The 23,245-nt window shown below is 35.8% G+C and overlaps 1 protein-coding gene across 1 annotated transcript; it reads left to right on the top strand.

The window, feature by feature from the left end:
- The first annotated feature begins 341 nt into the window (after positions 1–341).
- LOC106079275 (uncharacterized) lies at positions 342–23,151 on the top strand. Its single transcript, XM_056045586.1, has 14 exons — positions 342–499; positions 2,801–2,926; positions 5,219–5,363; positions 5,975–6,177; positions 8,392–8,475; positions 8,677–8,781; positions 11,149–11,295; positions 11,653–11,815; positions 12,693–12,836; positions 13,617–13,734; positions 16,534–16,588; positions 18,696–18,760; positions 19,565–19,626; positions 23,112–23,151. Exons 2-14 carry the CDS (start codon positions 2,845–2,847, stop codon positions 23,149–23,151), a joined length of 1,413 nt encoding a protein of 470 aa, XP_055901561.1. The 5' UTR covers positions 342–499; positions 2,801–2,844.
- Positions 23,152–23,245: the final 94 nt, after the last annotated feature.

Raw genomic sequence — 23,245 nt, 5'->3', positions numbered from 1 at the left:
CTAAAGGAAATGTGAAGGTTGTGGTGCCATTAAAATCAGATCTAATGCGACTTCAATAATACATAAATAAAAAAATAACAGAACTTTTTTTGTCTGCTTCATAATTCCCAACATTTCGAAGTTAAAAAATGTAGACATAATTACTTGGAAATTTGCCATCAAGGAACCAACATTAACCTATTGAATTAAATAGTTCTAGAATCTGTCCGGATCATTTAAAGAAGGTTGACATAAGCTGACAATATATGTAAGGTACACTTTTATTTTCATTCACGTTAAATAACATTAAAAAAATCGATAAGAAACCCTAGTTTCCTTTCAGTGTAATTTTCAATATGTTAAATTCAAAAGGACTCTTTAATATCTAGAGAGCTGTATAATACATTCCAAGAAATCTTAAAATCCCCTTATGTAGAATTCTCAATAAACTGTTAACAGATCATTTCACGGGTTTATTGTCGAACTGGAGGGAACAACAAGTTAATTCACTTCTCATGAGGCAAGAAATTATTGCTAATTAATTTAATTATGTTTAACTGAGGGACTTTGTTTTCTAATTAATTTAATTATGTTTAACTGAGTGACTTTGTTTGCTAATTAATTTAATTATGTTCAACTTAGTGACTTTGTTTTTTAAGTAGTTAAAAACGATATTGTAACAAATATGTACCAAGTGGCAGGATAAGATAAAATAGTGTAGAGTAAGTACTTTACCTTTAATCTTGTAATGAAATAGCTCTACTAGAATATCCATATTATTTAACAAGATTACATTAAACAGTGAATGAGCACAAACACGTCTGACATGACCGTGTTAAAGTGCTAAGAACACGCACATAATGGACATGACCTTCTGACACGCTGGACACACCCAGAAAATAAACAACTCATTTACACTACAGTCCTAGAAGTTATATGATCATAAACATGCATTTAAAGACCGCATCACAAACCAAGAGATTAGAGACAGGGTTACTGCAGCGATTGGACTTCATGATGACCTGCTAACCATCGTAAAAAAAAAAACTCAAGCTATAAATCTGTTGGCATATTACAAGATCTTCGGGGCTCGCAAAGACCTTTATTCGCTCAACAGTACCAGGAAAAAGAAGAGGAGGCAGAGAAACCGATGAGAGGACAACATAAAAGAATGGACGTGCCTGCCATTGAAAGAGGCTCTAACTAAGGTAAAAGACAGGGAGGAATGGAGAAAGACGTTCGACAAATCTTGCATGGTGCCCCAAGGGTCCAACAGACTAAAAGATAGGTAAAGGTAAGGTAAACATGCAGATAATATTAAATGAACAACGATAAATTCCTAAGGAGGTCTAAGTATCCTTAAAAAAAATCCTTACAATGTTAGGCAATTTAAACCATATTATATAAACATTAGGCCTATACAATATAAATAAATCAGTTCCTAAGTGGGTCACATTATGCCTATAAATATAGTGTCAGACCATTATAATTTGTAATCTAGAATAATAAACAAAGCAAGTGATATATATTAAAACTAAGAAGAAAATGAATACAATGTTAGACATTTTTAATAAGGTCTGTTCGTTTTTGGTCTTTAGTTTTACGTACGCTGATCAATGATGTCGTCGCTTTGAATAGATGACATTGGCGGCTCTCTTAGCTAAAGACTCTCCCCCTGTATTTACTTCCTCTTGCTGTCCATTTCCCCCTTGTTGTACCTGTGTGTAAGAAGTAGCCATTGGCTCCTTGGTCACACGGTCAGTAGACACATGCAACTGCGTAATAGGCCTTGTCTCCAGCTCAAAGTCTTCATGTTCCATATGCTTGTACACCTCCGATTCTCTTGGAGCGGGGGCCAAATGTCTCAGTGACACTGTTTCTTCTCTTCCATCAGGAAGTCTGACAATGACATACTGTTGCAAAGTCCACAGCGATTGTACCATCGTCATAGTTTGATGTACGAGTTCCCTTTTTTTACAACAACGATATAATATGATATCTCATTACTGAGCATGTAAACTGTAGAAGAGATGGGATTTTTCAACAACTTTAGTTTAATATCTCCGTTAGACAGATAATTCTGAAAAGTGCCATACCAGTGGATCCATTTTTATGAGACCAGAGGAGCTTTTAGGGTCAATGTCCAAACACGACTAACATGACAAGACAAGTACTATGATTTCACACATTGGTCATGACCTTGCGACACGTTGCATAAACGCAAAAATTAAACATTTATATTACAGATAGATTTATAGATAGATAGATTAGATAGATATATACTAGCTATATAGATATCTATCTATAGATAGATAAATACTAGGAAGATAGAGAGATATATTAGATAGATAGATAGATAGATAGATAGATAGATAGATAGATAGATAGATAGATAGATAGATAGATAGATAGATAGATAGATAGATAGATAGACAGATAGATAGATAGATAGATAGATAGATAGATAGATAGATAGATAGATAGATAGATACATACATACATACATACATACATACATACATACATACATACATACATACATACATACATACATACATACATACATACATACATAATCTTTGTCTTCCCGGGTTCGAACCATGCCAGATTTCATTCCACGCAGTCCTGCGGAAGGTTTGGTCTTGGGTGTAGTAGTCTTATATTCTCGTGACATCCTCAACTTGCACAAACATAAACATTGAAGTATAACTTAAGAATGTATTTCAGTTCCAATACAGATTAGTGACATGTGTGATCAATGTATTTAACAATTAAAAATAAAATGTGTGTGCTATATTTACACCTCAATGTCTTCTTTCAGAAACAGCAAAAGTACCAACATTAATCAAAGCTCATCTGTGAGCCATGGGAAAGATCGGGTGGCTTGCCCCTGTGGGCCTTGTTTTGGTTGCTATGTGGTTTTCAGTTGATGCCTTCCGATATTCATGTGAGTATTCAAGTTGAATTTCAGTCTTTACGCCTTGCATTTTATATTGAATAATAGAATCAATGCCAGTCGGAACAAGATGCAAGTACAGATTTTATAATTGTCTTGTTTTCGTGTTAACTGACAGGTTTTTTTTTTCCTTGGAGACAGAGTGGAAAGCATGAGCCTCGAACTAGTTAGAGATCAACATCTACAAAACCTTGAGTTCTATCATCTATGGCACCTAATCATAATAAGGAAATCAATATATACATTTTTATTATAATTTTTTATACATGGAGGATAATCTATAAATATTGTATAACTAGAAGAGGCGCAGCTAGGGTGGGGAAGGGGTCCACAATTCAAAATTCCCCCGGGCCCTCACTTGAGAGGGGCTCCAAATGAGTGTTCGAAATTTGTCTTTACATTAAATATTACGCCATTGTCAAAATGCTGGGGACCCTGAAGAGGTCCAAATCCCTATCAACCTATGCGATATTTTCATCTCTAGAGCAGGGGTGGGCAAATTACGACCCGCAGGTCACATGCGGCCCGCCGTAGTGTTTTATGCGGCCCGCGAATACCTACAGAAATATTGTGTGCCCACAGTATATACATATAAAAATAATTCAAAATATCTTTATAAATTATCGAAACTCTCTCATTGTAAAAAGTCTTAGACACAATCTCAGGCCAGTATTTATTCAATGCTTTGAAGAACTGTGTTGAGTGTTGGGTATGCTTGTAACAAGATGGTAAGTGTAACAACCGATGGAGCTCGATCTTTGACTGAGAAATTTTTTTTTTAGAATATCCCAACCATAAATAGAAAAGTTTGCACAAAGCTGAATGATTTCTCCTCCAATTACAGTTACATATAGGACACTAACAAAAGTCACCAGAGCTAGGGGGCCTTAACCACAGACAGTTTAAAAAAGTACTTGAAGATTTAGAAACTAAATATTCCGATGTATCAGCTGGCTTAGCATGTACAAGGTAATGAGAAGACTATAAATTCTCAAAATAGAAATTTCTATGTTCTTTGAAGGACATTGAATGTGACTTTGCTACTAATATTTCTAATGAAAAGTGGAAGACATTTTATGTTTTTTTTGGTAGCTATTGCAATGGGCTGCTTGCTTATGTAATGCATCTTAAATGTTTTCAAACAAGGCTTTACAATTTCTCCAGGCCAGCAGGTGAAAACAGGTTTTGTAATTTTCCTTTGTTGAAAGGTGAAAATATTTCTAGTGAAATGGTTAATAGTACCAGACTTATTTGGATTCCTTAATTATGGAATTTATAAAGGCACATTTTAAGACGTCAAGAACCAGTTTTCAAGACCATCAGCTCACCATTTAGTGCAGAAGCTGATACAACTCCAGAGAACATAACTCCATGCAAATTATGACCTGTAAGAGAAGTTCAAGTCAGTACTTCCGATGAAGCCTTAATGGGTGCCAGAAGCTGTATTTCCACACTTTAAAATAACTTTGCTACTAAGCTTTATCATTATTTGGGTACAAATACATATGTGAACAAGTATTTATTTTGTGGAAAATAAACAAGTGTAATCCCATTTGTGGTAAAATGTTATGATATAAAAAGACAAGAGCAAATTTTAAAAAATCGTTAACTTGGTTTCAGAAATTGCTAACTCTTGTGGTAAATCCCTCAATTTGGGGTGAGAAAAAAAGAAAAAGCGAATTTATAATACAGTATAAATATGAATTAAAAGACATCACACAGTTAGCAAGCGTATTTTTCTATGAAAGCGCTTTCATACAGAGAGGTTGCCCACCCCTGCTCTAGAGTCAAATTTCTTTCCCACAAAAAATGATGTTATTATTAGTTGGTCTTTCATCCTTGCTATTGTTTATTTTTTACAAAGCTTCTATCAACTCACAACTCACTCTGTCCTTCTGGTAAAAAAGTGAGTACACGTTATTACTCCCATACTCAATCTCGGATCATCTTGAAACTTCCCACAATTATTTATCGCCGAATTTATATTAAAACCTCCATTAGTATAGTTACATGCATTAACAGTAATGTCTAAAAACACAAATAGAAATTTATATTGGAAAAGAAAATATTGTAGCCAATTGTCGCTAACCAATATCTTGTGTAAAAATGTAAGGTTCATATTTTATATATTAGAAAAACAGTAGTGAAGAGCCTGTTATGCGTAAATACAGTGTTACTTTGCCAGTTATATAATTACGCATAATTATATATTAATATGAAATAACCGCAGCTAACCTAAAGAAAAAATTGATGCAAGTATACATCTGAAATCATTTTGTACAGATTACATCAGTATAACTGTGAAAAAATCTGAGGTATCTGAATCCACATTGGGAGCCGTTGGTGGCGTCATCGCTGACTGGATTCCCTTGTCCTACACAAATACCGACTGTGACCAAACCTACAGGCTGATCAGTACAAAGTCCTTGTAAGTAAATCACTAAGATCAATAAGTGGTTACTATTCTTTGTTGTTGTTGTTTTTTTTACTTTCTCAAAAACATTTTGTGTTATCTTTTTGCTCAGGGCACACCTATTGATGGTTAGCGCTAGGCCGTAAAAAATAGTTTAGAAAAGCTCATTGGTTATGTTCATCCACAATAACAGCCCCGCTCGCAACAGTACCGTGAGTAACAGTACTGTTTCAACAATATCCATTCGCAACGGTAACGATTGCAACATTACCGCTCGTAATTGCTCACAACAGCACCACTCACAACAGAAACGCTCCTATCGGAACCGCAGGCGTCAGTAACGCTCGCAACAATAATACTTACAACAATGTCGCTCGCAACAGTAAACCACACAATTACATCGCTTTCCACATTAGCGCTTAACCCCTAAAACGCGTGTGGTAGTTTGGCCTCTAAACATCAGAATTGTAATTCCATTTTGTATGTACTCATTGTAAAACAGCTCAGCACTTTACAGAGTGATGAGTAGTGTAAGTAGATCGTAAACGGGATATTTATTTCATACAAATACGTTTATTTTTGGGTGATTGTTGTCTTATGCTTGTAATTCTACTATTTCTACCCAGAACTCAACAGCTTATCGGCACTCTAGAGCTGAGCTGCACCAATGATAACTGGTATGATTATTTCGAAGCAATACAGGCGTCTGTTTACGACAATCTGGTTCGCCAGCAGTATCACGTGACTGTGAATGATCTTGATATTGAAGTCTTGAAGTTGAACGTCTTCAATAGCTCTTCAGATGCTTTGCAAAACATCAATGCTCTGGGTAAGATTTTAAACTGTACATGGCAAGACAAATGTTTTTTCCTTACAAGATTTCATTCAATTCACTCAACAATTGGACAATTTCCTTTCGTTTTATATACAGAGAGAGACAGCACTAGCTAAGGAGAGATAATAATAATGTAGCTTTTATATAGCGCTACTTTCATGCTTATATCATGCTCAGAGCGCTATGGTCCAATCTCATTTGTAGACGAGTGGGGGGAGGAGGTATCTGGGAGATGGTTTTCCGTGCTGCTTTTAGGCGCTCAGTAGACACAACTCTGCTCGAGTAGGGTGTCGAACCTCGAGCCCCCTTCATAGGTAGCCGAGCCAAGTTCAAGCGTAGCTAGCCTCTCGACCACGCATCCCACCGATAACCCGAGACTATTCGTAATAGAAGGCCTAAACACTGACCTGCAACGTCACAACCTGTTGGCCGTCTAGACCAATGGCTCGTTGCCACAGGTAGTGACGTTGCAGGTCAGTGTTGAGTCTTTCTAAAACGAATGGTGTTGAGTAAGCCTTAAGTAAAGGATAACGTCGTCGCCTAAAATAGGAAACTAGCAATAGATACTTTAAAACCTTCTATTTTCATAACCAATTTGTTGACACGGTGGCTAAGGAGGCTTTAGAACTCGATATTGAATTTCAGTGGAACAACTTTTATTATTTTTATTTTTTTTTAGATTGCTTTTAAAAGCGATTATTATTATAGCTTTTATATAGCACTACTTTCATGCTTATAGCATGCTCAGAGCGCTTTGGTCCAATCTCATTTGTGGACCAGGGGGTATCTATAGGAGTTGGTTTTCCGTGCTGCCTTTAGGCGCTCAGTAAACGCAACTCTGCCCGAGTCGGGTGTCGAACTTCGAGCCCCCTTCTAGGGTAGCCAAAACAAGCCAAGTTCCAGCGCACTTAGCCTCTCGACCACGCTTCCCACGGATCACGGATACCTTCTCCCAGATACCCCCACCCCTCAACAGATCCACTCAATCGTTTGGACCAAAGGTCATTTGAGCATAAACCAATCGATCTAGTTGGCCTAAATACTGACATTCGCCGTCGCAGCGGAGACCTATATATCTCGTTCACATGTCACGGGTCGTTTTACTAAATTATTGTCAGTCTAGATCTATTACAAATGTGTTACGTGACTGATTCAAAATGACTGATACAATTACACTTCATATAAGCTTTTTTTAAAATGTTTTTTTTTATTTGACTTGTTTTATAGTTTATCCTAATTACCATCGTTCCCATCCAACTTAACTCTTTCCGTAATTATTTACCACATTCTGGTGGAATCAACGTTGGTATCGTCTGTTAGGAGAGAAAGAGTTAATAGTTGCATTTGAAGATTATGACCTTCGTAACTCGTTGTAAAAAGATCTGTCGTTGTCAATAGGTCGCATGCTCGTGGTACTTGTTAACATCAATTTTTGCTTAGCTGTTACTATAAGAATTGACCAGCAGGGTTAATATGAGTTAAGTTTCTTTAAAAAAGTAAAGTTCCCCTCTCAGGCTATGCAGACTTTAACTCTTTCTCTCCGTAATTATTTTTCTTATTCTGATGGTATTATTGGTTTTGCTCATTTGTATCTCACTATCCTGTTATTAATAACGTTTTTGTTTGTTATCAGAAAATGTTATATTTTGGTATCGAATTATAAGAGAATGCATGCTCTTTTTACACAACACAAATTAAAGCTTATAACTCCAAAAACCATTTTAGTTTAATATGGGTCAAATCAACGTTGGCATCGTCAATTAGGAGAGAAAGAGTTAAGGCAGATTATGTAGAGTTCATCTATTTCTGTGGCCCATGGTTAACGAGGGTACCATGTGGTTAGAATAATGACCAACCGACTTTAATTTTCCTCAGCTAAAGTCATGTTACCATTAGAAATGGGTGTACTCAATAGAGATCCAGAAATTAAAAATCCCAGTCTTCACCCGGATTCGAACCTGGAACCCTCCGGTTAGGAAGTCAAGCAACGTACCACCCAGTTACCGTGCCTCCTATATGAATTTAAAACTTAAATGCATTTATCAGAAGCGTGCATTTAATGAACGAATGTTTTTTTTTACAGTTTGTTTGAAATGGATCGAACAGAGCAGAAGATTCGATTTTTTTAAGTTTCATTCCTTTAGGTTAGGATCAGGACTTCATAAAATAGTGTACACAATTGCTTTATTTTTTTTTTTCCTTTTACAGAATTGTCTATGTGTTTTAGAGACTTCTCAATGTGTCAGCCTGAAGAGTTCTGTTATGATACAACTTTCAAGCCTGTGTGTCTAGGTACTTTTCTGTTAGCGTTTGTATAGGCTATTTTACCGTACATCCTTTATGTTTGCTGTGAAGTAATAAACTATAGTAACAAATTAAAAGTTGTAATGAATTGATCTAACAGTAGTTGTTTTGTAAGACAATATGGTTTCAATTGTGGATGGTGTTCCGTTAACATTTTAATTATCTTTTTATACATTTTTTATTTTTAAGCGTCGTGTGACTATGGTCAATATTTGGATAACGGACAGTGTGTAAGCTGTCCATTTGGTCAAACGACACTGATGTTGTCAGCGTGGTCAATAGATAGATGTGTTGGTATGTATGCATCTCTCTATTTACGAATGAAACAAATAACAATTGACAAATTAGATGAAGGTCTTCACTGGGTTAAAACATATTGCATAGCAATAAGGGTTGTGTCATGCAGTTTGATATATAAGGCTAGTCTTCGAGTCCGAAGATTAGTGAGGAATGCAGTATTTCCCGTGGCTGCGCAGTCCCAGCTGTGGCCTACATATTTTGCCAGATAGTATTAAACTTATAACATTGGTAAACAGGTTGAGCACGTTATTTCTCCCACATCCTTTCTAGGATCAAGCTGAAACTTTACACAATTATTTATTGTACCTAATAAACGATGATTCGATTAAAAAAATTAACCAATTAGTCAATGGATTATTGGTAATTAATTATTTAATTTGCTATCGAAAATGGAAATAACTGTCAATGTGGGTTTTATGGGTTTATCTAGGGGGTGATATAATTAACCGAGTTCCCCAACCTAAACAGACTAATGCAGAAATCAAAGAGCATCAGCAAACTAAGTTGCATGATAACTGAACAGTGAAGAAATGGTCAACGATCGTTGAATAATAACAATATTGCATCCTAAAGCTAAATACAAAAAAAAATATTCCAAACATATACAAATCCTGTGTAATTAAATAATGCATTGTTAATCACACTAATGAACACACCTCACGCTCGACTTCTTAATTTCCGCCCTACGGCTCGGTAGCTTTAAACACTACAATACGACTCAAGAATCAGTCACGGCTCCAGGGGTGAGCTCAAGACTATACACTCCGTCGAAGCCCCAAGCCTAACACACTGAAACAACAAAAAATAACTTAGATCTAGCGATACAGCTAAATGCCAGAATTTTACATTAGCGACACCCGTACCGAAATATCAACCTGATTACTACGTTTATGTACTTACGTACCGTTAAAACGGGCAAACAGTGAAACTGTAGCGTAACCAGATTCTACAGCTAGGAAGCTCTTTCTGTTACAAGAACAATTCGGGAACTAAGCCTGGCGTAAACACACACAATAGTCTCGACAACAAAACACGCCCAATACAAACTACTTCCTAGACATTAAAACACAACTATTAAACAAGAAAGGAAACCTTCACGTGCACACGACAATAACTTCTACATTATTGCGATATATGTCTGTAAATGTGGAGTTCTTTCCATTATATAAGGTTTTAAAGAGTATTTGCTTAACAATACTTAACATTATTTTTGGATTTTGATTATCGGTGAATTGCTATTACCAAAAAATTCTCTTGATGTTTGGCTTATAAACCATGGATGAATAATAAATAACACGTTACCACTCTTTTTTTTCCACTGTCTAAATTTGTTCCCTCCTAGACCTGGGAAAGTGAAAGAGAGGAAAGCATCGTAAGATTTTAAAGTGACTCTGCTAACAATGACTATCTAGGACTCAATAGACAAACATAAACGAAACAATTTTTTTTCTATTGTAATTTCTACTAGACCTATAATCATTTTAAAGTACTGTAATAACGAGGCTTCGGTCGAGTTATAACGACTGGTCTTAGTTTCTATTGTTAAATTACAAATACCAAATGAATAAAAAATATAAGTAAATAGAACAGTTGAGATCTATCGCTTTTCCGTTGTAGTATATTGTAAATGCACGTTGAGAGACGTGGCGTTGATATAGTGTGACTATAGAAGGACTGGTCACTACTGCTGTGTCGCGAATGCATAGAATGCTGGGTTCGTGCTTCCTGGAGTACTCTTGAAACGTGACGAACATAGATACTACAGATTGACTTAAGTCCGTTTCAGCAGATAAATATAAAGTTTATTTGACAACAATAATAATAATACTGCACTCCTTGTTAGTTACACAAGTCAAGAAATAAACAATCCTATCCGCATAACAGCTGTATCAAATATATTCAATACGTTAAACTCTCTAGAGTAGATTACAAATCACGTCCGCATCTCAGCGGGTAACACTGTACAGAATAATGCAGAATAACTACTAGAAATACATGTCTCAAAAGACCACTGGCATCAACTGCCCAAAAGTTACTACCTAACTAAAATTACTACTCGACTTTTCTAAGTCGCTACTGTCTGTCCCGGACCAAAATATACTACTTGACCGTCCGGTCCAAAGGATACCACTTGACTGACTTGACTGAACTCAAAGTCAACTTTATTCATTCTACTTCCTGTTTTCTACATCAGGAATTACATGTGTCTTTAAACTTTTAACCTCTTAACATGACGTGGACATTAAATCAGGCAATGTCAACTGAGACTGTGACATATATAAGATAAGATATGATAAGGACTACTTACCTGGAGATCTTTATTTCCTACTGTATTCTATAATATAATGTTTTTGTTAACAGACGTGTGTACCAGAGGTTCTTACTACAGTTTCCAAAGCCAATCTTGTATGACATGCCCTGATGGTCTCTACTGGAGTGATGCTGATAAGGCATGTCATTTGTGTCCTTATACTATTTATAACGCCACAAGCTGTCAAAATGGAACAGGTAATATTTTATATTTTAATTAGGGATCATTGATTCTTAAGCCATAGACAGCGACGCAGAGATGCCGTTCATATTTATTTGTAGAGACGAGCAATATTCGTTGTAAAAGAAATACAGGGTAGGCTATAATAATATGGTTGTAGACTATTCAGTTTTATTACTTATATATGCATACACATTTTTTAACAGGTGTTGTGGCTGTTTAAGGTTTGCAGTTCTTAGTTTCTGAAATTCATGCTGAAATTATGGAAACCTGCAAATTTTACCTGATTAAGTGCACCACTTTTCGTTGGCAGATTTGAAATTGTTTACACAAACTGTCTTGGTAACCTTTGTTTGGTTTGGTTTTGTTTTCAGAGAGACAACTGACCAATGCCCGAATAAATATTGATCTTGATTTAACATTGGTCACATCTTCCTGTGCTTTCAATCATTCCGATGAGTTGCAAGTGAACGGGGACTCCATGTCAACCTACGTCACTAAAGTGTTGACTACCAGAGACTACGACAAAATCTACCGGTATTTTTTGTCTGTCTGTATGTCTGTCTGGAATAAAATTTGAACACGTTATTTCTCCCACAACCATTCTCGGTTCAAGTTGAAACGTTATACAATTATTCATTGGCGTAGACAATACATGAATCATTTTTTGTGTGTTAATTAACCAATTAGTCAATTAACTACTGATAATTATATTTTGTTTGAGACCACCAAGGGATATTAATCCCTTCAGTATTTACTTATATGGGTACATTTGTAAGGTTTTGTCCCTTTAGATAATTGTACACGTTGTTTCTCCCGCACCATTCTTTGATTAACTAGAAACTTTAAACAATTATTTATCGTGCTTAACAAAATATGGATCAATTAAAAATTAACCAACTAAGCAATTAATTATTGGTAATTAATTATGTTGTTTTATATTGGAAAAAGGGGAAATAGCTTGTACATTATTGAGAGAAAGTTGTAAGTGGGAGAGTTATTTCCCTTACATATGCTTTTTTAAAGTATTTTATTATCTTGCTTGTTAGACTTGGTACTTATGTTGGGTAAAGAGGCATTATGTATAGAAAAGCTTTTCTTTGAGTCCCGAAGATTAAGGAGTATTTCATGTGGATATGATATTTTAGTTGTGGCCTACATATTTTGTTACATTAGATGCAGACAGATCCGTTATTTACTTGTGGTCAATAAAAATTTCCTTTCGCATCTGCACCCGTCTGTGGCAGTAGATTTCCTTTTGGTCTCAAACGTGTAAGAGAGCTCCTGCTGTCTCGTTTGGAAGCAATATCTTGCCAAGTGTCTCCACACAAACTGTCTTTGTAACCTTGTTTATATTTGTGTTTCTTGTCAATACTTAAATAAGCGGGCGCCTTATCAATTCATACATTTACAGCGGCCTTTGCTTGCCTGCAGTTTCTTGTTACAATCTCGAAGCTAAGATCGTCAATAACCAAATGTGTATACCTGACGGAAGTTGTACTGATGAGACATGTTCTATTTATAGAACTAACCTTCACCTTACATTATTTTATTCATGGTAAGTGGAAAATGCCAGATTTATTTACTTCATCCATAGACATAAATAAATATAGACTGGACGATTTAAGAGTTTTATGAAACGAAAATTTGTGACTAGCAATTTTGTGTACTTTATTATACAGCATTTATGAGCAGTATAACAGTTAAGTATTCATCCATAACCTATATAAGTATTACAATATTTTCACTAGTGTTTTTTTTTAAATCTCTAAGAATGAAGATCATGCAATTTTTCATAATTCGGAAATCCGAATACAATAGATATACATGTTTTCAAGTTACATGAAGTAACTTCCTTCGGCCAGTCTATATTTATTTATGTCTATGACTTCATCGCAATAAAAGTAAGACCATTTTATTATTTCCCAGAATTGGAAAAATATTATTAACTTTGTCTTGACTATTAGAGATTTTCAAACATGGCGGATGAAGAATAAATAGCTAGCTATTTGGTGTCTCCGGTAAACAAAATACAGGAAGTGCTGATAAGCTTTGTTTTTTTTTAAGGTATATACAGTAATGATATTGTGCTGTTCATAGCAAACAATAAGTTCACTATAGAGAAACTATTAGACTTTCACTCTATGACTTGAAATTTAGTTAAAAACAAATGGGCAGGTACCTAGCGGTAATAAAGGAGATATGAATCGAAGAACTTACACACATTGAGATATTGTTACTAGTTTTTTTAATTTAGTTGACAATAGTCAAGTTAAATTTAGCGTCCTTGATATTGTTTAGTTTCTCGTGAAAATCTCCGATATATTTCTTCATTTAGGCAATATATTCAGCCGTCTTATTGGCCTCGAGGTGTTTACCATAACAGAAGTGCAGTGGACGTCCTATTGGAGAGTTTATATGACTGGACTGAAGAAGCCAGGACACAAGTTTTTAAGGTACGACTTTTTAAAAATGCCTCTTTTCAATTCGTGCCTTCATGGAACCTAGGTGGCTGAAACCAGGACACGCATCTCGAAAACGGCTCTAACTGTTTTCCTAGAAAATTGAAAGTTGATAATAGTTTACACAGATCTATATCTTTGAGAAAATCACTACCAGCACATTAACCATACTAGAAAACTCTGATTTTTAATGTAGACTCGAGAATCAGCAGTTCTTAGCTTTTGACCTACAGAGATTTAGACCTACTGAGATTTATCCCTACAGAGATAGACCTACAGAGATTTAACCCTACAGAGATAGACCTACAGAGATCTAGCCCTACAGAGATAGACCTACAGAGATCTAGCCCTACAGAGATAGCCCTACAGAGATTTAGACCTACAGAGATTTAGACCTACAGAGATTTAGACCTACATAGATGTAGACCTACATAGATGTAGACCTACAGAGATTTAGACCTACAGAGATTTAGACCTACAGAGATGTAGACCTACATAGATGTAGACCTACAGAGATTTAGACCTACAGAGATTTAGACCTACAGAGATTTAGACCTACAGAGATCTAGCCCTACAGAGATAGACCTACAGAGATCTAGCCCTACAGAGATAGACCTACAGAGATCTAGCCCTACAAAGATAGACCTACAGAGATTTAGCCCTACAGAGATTTAACCCTACAGATCTAGCCCTACAGAGATCTAGCCCTACAGAGATAGACCTACAGAGATCTAGCCCTACAGAGATTTAGACCTACAGAGATTTAGACCTACAGAGATTTAGACCTACAGAGATTTAGACCTACATAGATATAGACCTACATAGATGTAGACCTACAGAGATTTAGACCTACAGAGATTTAGACCTACATAGATGTAGACCTACAGAGATTTAAACCTAGGCAGAGGCGTAGAGAGCAAAACGTGCGCCCGGGGCAAGGTACATTATTGGCACCCCCCCCCATTTCCCGTGAACATCACATAGAAAATAGGCTGCGTGTGGCGCCCCCTGAAGATGGCGCCCGAGGCATCGTGCCCCCTTACCTTCTCCCTCCTCATTTCGCCTCTGTATCTAGGTATCGAAAAATAAAAGTCTTAAGCTAAAATTTCACACATACTTCGCTGCTCAGCGAATTTGATGGAACTCACAATCCTATAAGTGTTGGTATGATCCCCATCCTAGCCAATTATTTTGTTATTTTCTATGAGAACTGAAATGTAAATGCTTGTTTACTAAATTATTTGAACGTTAAGTAGGAATTGAATATTTATATTAAAAAATATTTTATTTGTTAATTAATATGAAAGACATTAATCTTAAACAAAAGTACACACACAAATACATTTTTTTAAAGTGAGAGAATAGCTTAGCATTCAGGCAAAGTAAAAAAAAAAACTTCGTAATGTTGATACGTTTATATGCTATATCGAATGACTAGAGATCTACTTTAGGCAAACTAAAATTTGATAATTTATCCTAATTGATAATGATAATGATTGATTATCATATTGATAATGATATTTATCAATAAAATAAATATAAACCTAATTTGTTGACTAGCACTTTATGAAAAAAAAAAGGCTTCTTACTAGAAAATCATTTTCATTCTTTCTCTGGATGAAATGTATGTTTTAATTAGTCAATAAAATCCATTGACACTAAGAGAGTCAGAAAACACTGCATTAACATTTTTAGCATCATCTCATCTAGCATAGCTCACACAGTTGATTAGAAAGCTCAATATAATTACAATTAAAGTTATTGTATTTGGAAACAATATTTGTTGAACATTTTGATCATCAATGTCAAGGGTCAACGAACCAGGGCCGGTTTTAATGCAGTGCAGGCGGGGCTTCATTCCCTTGGCCTCAAAAATAAAGAGACTTCCACAAAAGAGATGTTAAAAACCCATGGTCTTACTCTCCAAAAACTAAAAAACATTCAAAATATAAAACTTATTTTGCGAAAATTCCATATTAAATAATTGCATCATATTTTTAAAGTAGTAAAATTAGATACAATTTACAAGTACTTTATTTTAAATTCTAATGTATGGCTTGCTATTACATGTCAGTGTGTTTATTGATAAGTGCTAAAAAAGGGGATTTTGATTAAGGCTTTTAAAAAAGTAATGCAGCCTCCACGAAAAAAATCCGCCTCGTGGTTTCCACATACTTAAATCCGGCCCTGCAACGAATCAATGATCGTCGGGAATTGTGTTAATATTTCTGACATAATACTGAATGACACTGTAGCTTTGTTTAGAATGAGAAATTACCGTTGTCATGTTGTCCATTATCATCAGAACAAAATGTTTCAACAGCTTATTGATCGAGATTCAGCTATGTGGCTCCTTGTTGTATATTTACATTGGTCATAACATTCGCTTATTCCATTTTTTATATAGTACAATATATCTTCCGTAACAACAATTTTCGCAATACAGTAAAGATTTCGGGTTTATACCCTGCCCACAGCCATTTCCAGTCGTCATGCGGGAGGTTCGGATTAGTAAATAGATTATCTTCAGCACTGGAGGGAGGGACAACCAAACAAGTAAAACATTGTACAAACATAAATATATATGCATCTTTACAGTCAAATATATATGCATCTTTACAGTCATATATATATGCATCTTTACAGTCAAATATATATGCATCTTTACAGTCAAATATATATGCATCTTTACAGTCAAATATATATGCATCTATACAGTCAAATATATATGCATCTTTACAGTCAAATAGAAATAATAATTTGCCATAATCCTTTCTGTATTTATATTACCAGCTGGATATGAATGCCAGATTTGAGCTTCCATATTCTCCAAGAGTAACTGTTATGGGTAAGTAAACACAAGATCAGGCTCTTTGCACATTGGCATTAGAGCCCCTATTTTTTGTTACAATACCTCTTGTTGTGTATTCATGTTCTTGTTGTGTGTTGTGAACTGATCTGTTCTTATGTGTCAAAATGTCTTGGTGTGTGTGTGTGTGTACTATGTTGTCTTGTCATTCTTGTTCAATAAAGCCTTGGATCAAGACATGTCTTCTAGTAGAGTTTCATTAGGTTACTACACCTCTATTCGAGGAACTTGGAACCAGGAACCTGGACTCTGATCTCAAAACGGCTCTAAAGATTTTCCTAAAATAATTAAACTGTTATACAAGTTTAAGTGATATATATAAGTTTAAGCTGATTAAAAAAAACTAGTTCGATAGCCAAATAGGGAAACTCTAGTTTAATCGTTATAATTTTTTAAAGTAAAAATTAAATAAATTTTAATTTGGATAGAGAACTAGGCCTGGATCTAGATTCAGCATCGGTTTTTAAAGGACTATCGCGTTCGGGAATGTAAGGCATTAATGATTCAAGAGTTTAATAAATTAATGTTTGTAAATATTTTGGCATATTATAAAGTGTAGTAGATCTATACATTCTTTTTTGGGGAGTGGTTGGGTAGAAATATGTTCGGGCTAGGGTTAGGGTGAAAGCAGTCTTAGTCCATTAGTTATTACGAGGAAGAAAAACAACAATCGCTCAATAACTTATATAAAGGTTGTATTGTCTGTTTAACAAAAAAAGTATGTGTAATGTTTTTCTTGTTACGAATTAAGTATCGTTTGGTTAATAATTGTTTGGTTAGGAATCGTTTGATCAAGAACTAACACAGAGATTTGGGGAAGAGTTATTAGTCTACTTTACAGGATTTGGACCAAAGCGATTTTGAGAAAAAAAAATCGTGAGAACCTCGAGTTCCTGTGCAAAGCATATGTGCGTTTGGGGCGTAGTGGCTGAGTAGAAAGACACTTGGCTTTTGAAACAAGAATGACGGGATCGAATTCCGATTGAAGATTAGATTTTCACTTTTTAAAATTCGTAATGACATCACATGCGCGAATCTATTTCAATTTGTTGCCTTTTAAAGTCTTTTTTATTTCTGTTATATTCTCGTAGCGCTTAAGTCTGCATTATGTTCCATTTTATGAGTCTTATATGAATTATATTATTATCATTACAATACAGCTTGGCTTTTGCCTTACTTTATTGAGCGTGATTAACATTTTTAAACTAACTGAAGGATAAGTCATCTTTATGTGTCTACCCTGAAAATAAAATGTCAATCGCCAGGATTTTTTTTTTTATAATATGCTAACACACTCAGAGCCCTTAAAGGAACTTTATAAATGTCTAAGAAAATTCGGAAAAATCTTGGAACCCAACAGCCATCCACTCCATCGGAACTGCGTCAGATGGTCGCGACGTGGGCGACTGCTGTCAATCAAAACAAGAACAGAGCGGTACAAAAGCGCGTTCGTACCTCGCTCTGTCAGACTATATCAACACCAGCCGTTGATCAGGCAACACGAAAAGGACCGAGATGCCAGTCGCGGAATGAACTCTTTATGTTGTGTCTGTTCTATGTATGTGTATGTTTTTGTTGTGTTGTCTTTATATGAAAAAAAAGTCCTTGTAATCACAACAAATTTAAATAAGGATCAATAAAGCAGTCTTAGTCTTAGTCTTAGAATCTATTTTTTTTTAAATGAGTACTTTGGCTCCTATTTGTCACGGAATGCCAGCTGGGAATTTCCCCAAAACATTCTCTATGCTGATCTAAACAAGGATACCAGACTCAAAGAAAGTCCATGAATAGATCTATGCAAGCGGGATCTCACGACAAAGGACAACTGCAAAGTATGTGGAATGAAATTATCTGAAAAGAATGATGACCTGGAGGAAGACTTTGTGTCCTGCTTTGGTGCGGAGGTTACCCAACTCCCTACTACATATTCATACAAGAAATTCGAACAAGACAACACTGAGTATGCTATATATAGAAGCACCAAGGACGTGACATACAAACACTAAATAACTTAAATAATATATCGTGCTAGTATGTATAATGTCAATGTAAATGTTCAGTGTTTCATGCTACATTTTATTCACAGACTTGGCCACCAAAAGTCTTTACGTCAGCTTCAAGACAAAAGATGTTGTATTCAGCATGACAACGGTATGTATTTGTAGATTTACATTTTGTTGTGGAAAATATAATAATTATTTCGGTGATGCCCTACCTCGTTTGGCAAGGGGGAGGTGGAAGCCGACGTGCCTGTCACGGTTAACAGTTACGTTTCCCCTTTTAGTCCTTGCGATCTGCACTGCAGACGATTAAAATGTCATCTGTTTCTGTGACCCACGGTTAACGAGGGTGCGTGTGGTACAGTGAAAGTACATGGGTCTCAGCTCAGGAAAAAAAACGTACAATCCGAAAAACGGCCAACTCCTCTACCACGAAGCAAAAGCCACCTTAACCTGCGCTACCTGTGGACGGGAGTGTCTCTCCAAAATAGGGCTCCACAGCCACACGAGGAAGTGTGCTCTGAAATGAACCATAGTCCTTCTACGACTGAAGGAGGCCAATGACTACCATGTGGCCAGAATTACGACCTTTACATTTTCCGAAACTAATGTTAGGCACCCATTAGAGCTGGGTGTCTCAGAAGCGCCCTAATTAAATCCCAAGACCCCCCCCCCTCTCCGGTTTTGAAGCAAAGCGTTTTACTTCAGCACCTCACCGCTCATAATTATATTTAAAAAAATTGTTGACATGATTGGAACTGATGTTCATTGAATTCCCTATACACTGCGAGCAAAGGTTTATATGGCTGTACAACTCTGTATTATATGCCGGATATAGCGCGCAAGTTGTAGGTTGGGCATCAATGTTATAAGAAAACATAAACTATAATTAATATGAAATTGTAAACATACGCAGATTTAAATTCATGTTAAAATTTATTTCTTTTCTTTCAAGTTTATACATAAAATGCATGACAAAGTTTTAGAATTAGCAACTGCAGAAGATGAAAAAATCAGGTAAGTTTTTCTCAGTCCTTGCTGTAATCTTTAGTCCTAGTTATGTACATATCTTTTTGTATTCATTCTATTTGGTCTCTCTTGAACCAGTATATTTATTCATCTCATTAAACCGAGACCATTCTTTATAGAAGGCCTGAACACTGACCTGCGACGTCGCAACCTGTGGGCAATGGAGACCAATAGCTCGTTGCCACGTCGTACAGACCTGTGAGGGTGGCAACGAGCTATTGGTCTAAACAGCCCACAGCTTGTGACGTCGCAGGTCTGTGTTCAGGCCTTCTATAACGATAGGTCTCTATTAAACTCACACTTACAGATAGAACTTAAGGACATGACTTACAGACATCATTTTCAGACATCACAGACATGACTTACAGACATCATTTTCAGACATCGCAGACACGACTTACAGACATCATTTTCAGACATCATAGACATGACTTACAGACATCATTTTCAGACATCACAGACATGACTTACAGACATCATTTTCAGACATCACAGACATGACTTACAGACATCATTTTCAGACATCACAGACATGACTTACAGACATCATTTTCATACATCACAGACATGACTTACAGACATTATTTTCAGACATCACAGACATGACTTACAGACATATTTTTCAGACATCACAGACATGACTTACAGACATCATTTTCAGACATCGCAGACACGACTTACAGACATCATTTTCAGACATTACAGACATGACTTACAGACATCCTTTTCTGACACCAAAGACATGACTTACAGACATCATTTTCTGACATCACAGACATAACATCACAGACATGACTTACAGACATCATTTTCTGGCATCACAGACTTGACTTACAGACATCATTTTTAGACATCGCAGACACGACTTACAGAATTACGTACAGACCACATTTTCAGGCATCCCATACATAATTACTTACAAAAATACTTTCAGACATCACTTACAGACATCAGTTACAAACATCTCTTTCAGACATCACTTACAGACAGTGGCGTAGCATCCATGGCGCGAAGGGGCTCAATGAACCTGGGCCCACGACCATTAGGGGACCACTGCGCTTGGGCCCATGACTCTTGACTTGTTGAGAACTTGGGGGTGACACCAAAGGGAAAAACTAAATTCACTTTTGTAAAAACCGATAAATAAAATAGAATTTTAAAAGCTTCCTCAAAATATCCTGAACGTTGTATTAATTCAAAATGAATATGAACTTCAAAACCCAGTGTTTGAAGCTTTCATGTAAGGATATACTTTCCATCAGGTTTTGTAAATTGTAATAGCGGCTAACCCTAACAGTGCGTTTAGGGTGACAATCGTTTCCATATCGTCCCATTCTTTTTTTTCCTTGTCTGTTCATAAAACATTTGCTAGTAGTACAGGAATGGGTGGGGGGGGGGTATGGAAAGTTTGGTTAAGAAATAGGGATAGTCCTGTTTGTCACTAATTAAAATTTCGATACAGCTGCAGATTATTCAATTTTCTCAAAGCTCAATATGTTTTTATTTTGTTTTGTATTTAAAATATGTGTTATGTATTGTGTTCTCGTTCGTAACATCGGTTATTCTTAACGTTCAATCTGATCCGTCAGCTTGTAAACGCACCAACAAAATCATTAACTATGAACAATTTTGTATCTTCGCTCTTTGTAATGAATATGAAGAACTGATCTTGTTTTGACCACTCGCTAATGCTCATATATCTGCGACAATAACTTTACAATTGATAAACTCCAGCGGGTATATTACAATGAACAGTGTGTTTGATCATGAACTATATACAACTTCTCAATAACCTTGACTGCTCAATAGTATCATATGCGCGTATATCTGCGACTATGAATTTATAATTGATGAACTCCAGCGGGTATATTACAATGAACAGTGTGTTTGATCATGAACTATATACAACTTCTCAATAACCTTGACTGCTCAATAGTATCATATGCGCGTATATCTGCGACTATGAATTAATAATTGATGAACTGCAGTGGGTATATTAGTTTGAACAGTGTAAATGATTAGGAACTATACACAACTTCTCAATAATCTTGACTTCTCAACGTGGATGAGTTAACCTGTTTGTCGTGTGTGTTATTGTAAGTGAAAGTATAATATGGTAGTCTGACCAAACAAAAATTAGTCTGACATAAAAAAAAATTAGTCTGACATAAAAAAAAATTAGTCTGACATAAAAAAAATTAGTCTGACATAAAAAAATTAGTCCGACATAAAAAAAAAATTAGTCTGACATAAAAAAAAAATTAGTCTGACATAAAAAAAAAATTAGTCTGACATAAAAAAATTAGTCTGACATAAAAAAAAAATTAGTCTGACATAAAAAAAAACTATTGAATCCGAAGAAGTTTACATTGTGAAATAGCGTAAGACATTCAATCAAGACGATGTGTCCTCGAAAGTCTTCATCGCAATGTTTTGTTGTCTACTGCATTGTATACAAAATGTTAATGTAATCATTATATCATAATAAAGAGGAGATGAACTCTAAACAAAATAAAAATAACATTAAACATTTAGCAAGGCAAAGAAACATCAGAGTGTTAACATAGGAATCGTTAAATTTGACTAGGTTTGTGCTATTGCAATGTGGAAACCGACTTGGTGAGCAGGTTTAGAACAAGATCTAGAAGATAGACAGGTAACTAAATGTATCATGGAATAGTGTCTTTCACCGACCAATGCTTAGTATTTGGTTGAAACTTGGTTCATTGCTTTTAAAGAAATTTAACACCATATATTTATACAAAAAAACTCAGAAAATTGCTATGAATATTCAAATTTGACAGGAAATCAAAGCCCAACAGATTCAAAACGTGATATTAGATCTGTTAGACCATGCAGTTCTGAAAAAATACAGATACTATAGGATATCAATTCTGTACCAATTGTCTCTTTCATTGGTGGCAGCGCTCAAGACAAATACAAAGTTGATATCTAATTCGTATTATTTTTATACTGTTCATTGATCTCCGTCGACGGAACATCCAAAAGAAATAGAAATTAGTAATTTCTAGGTACTCATGTATGTGAGTATCAAACGTCAGCAGAATTTCCTGAACAAATGCTCCAAGTAATTAAAAAAAAAACATTTATCCTTAAATAAACTACTGGGTTAAAGCTATGAAGGTGCTTCCAATATGATTGAATACTACAATGGCTTTTGGACATTGTTTCATCAGAAGCAGCCGCTCGCGCGTTAAGAAATAGATGCACTGGTTTCTTACTTTGCTAAGGGGTAATGGGGGTACCGGTATCTGGGAGATGGTTTTCCATGCTGCCCGTAGGCGTTCAGAAGATGCACCTCTTTATTGGGGAGGGGGCCCACTAATAAATTCTTGAACCCGGGCCCACGGGTATCATGCTACGCCACTGGTTACAGACATCTCTTTCAGACATCAATTACAGACATCCCTTATCAACTGAAGACGTTGTCTATGACATCTTTTTGCTGATAGCAATGAGCTTCTGATGGAAATAGAGCTCCGACAGAGCTGAAGACACAGATCTCTAGAGTTGTTGGTTTTAGGTGGGAATAATGTGGAACACAGAAACAACAAAATAAATCATGCCTTATAGTTTGTGTCCAACC

Source organism: Biomphalaria glabrata, chromosome 11 (assembly GCF_947242115.1).
Source record: "Biomphalaria glabrata chromosome 11, xgBioGlab47.1, whole genome shotgun sequence".
Classification (NCBI taxonomy): Eukaryota; Metazoa; Mollusca; class Gastropoda; family Planorbidae; genus Biomphalaria; species Biomphalaria glabrata.
This window is presented reverse-complemented; position numbering and strand designations above follow the sequence as displayed.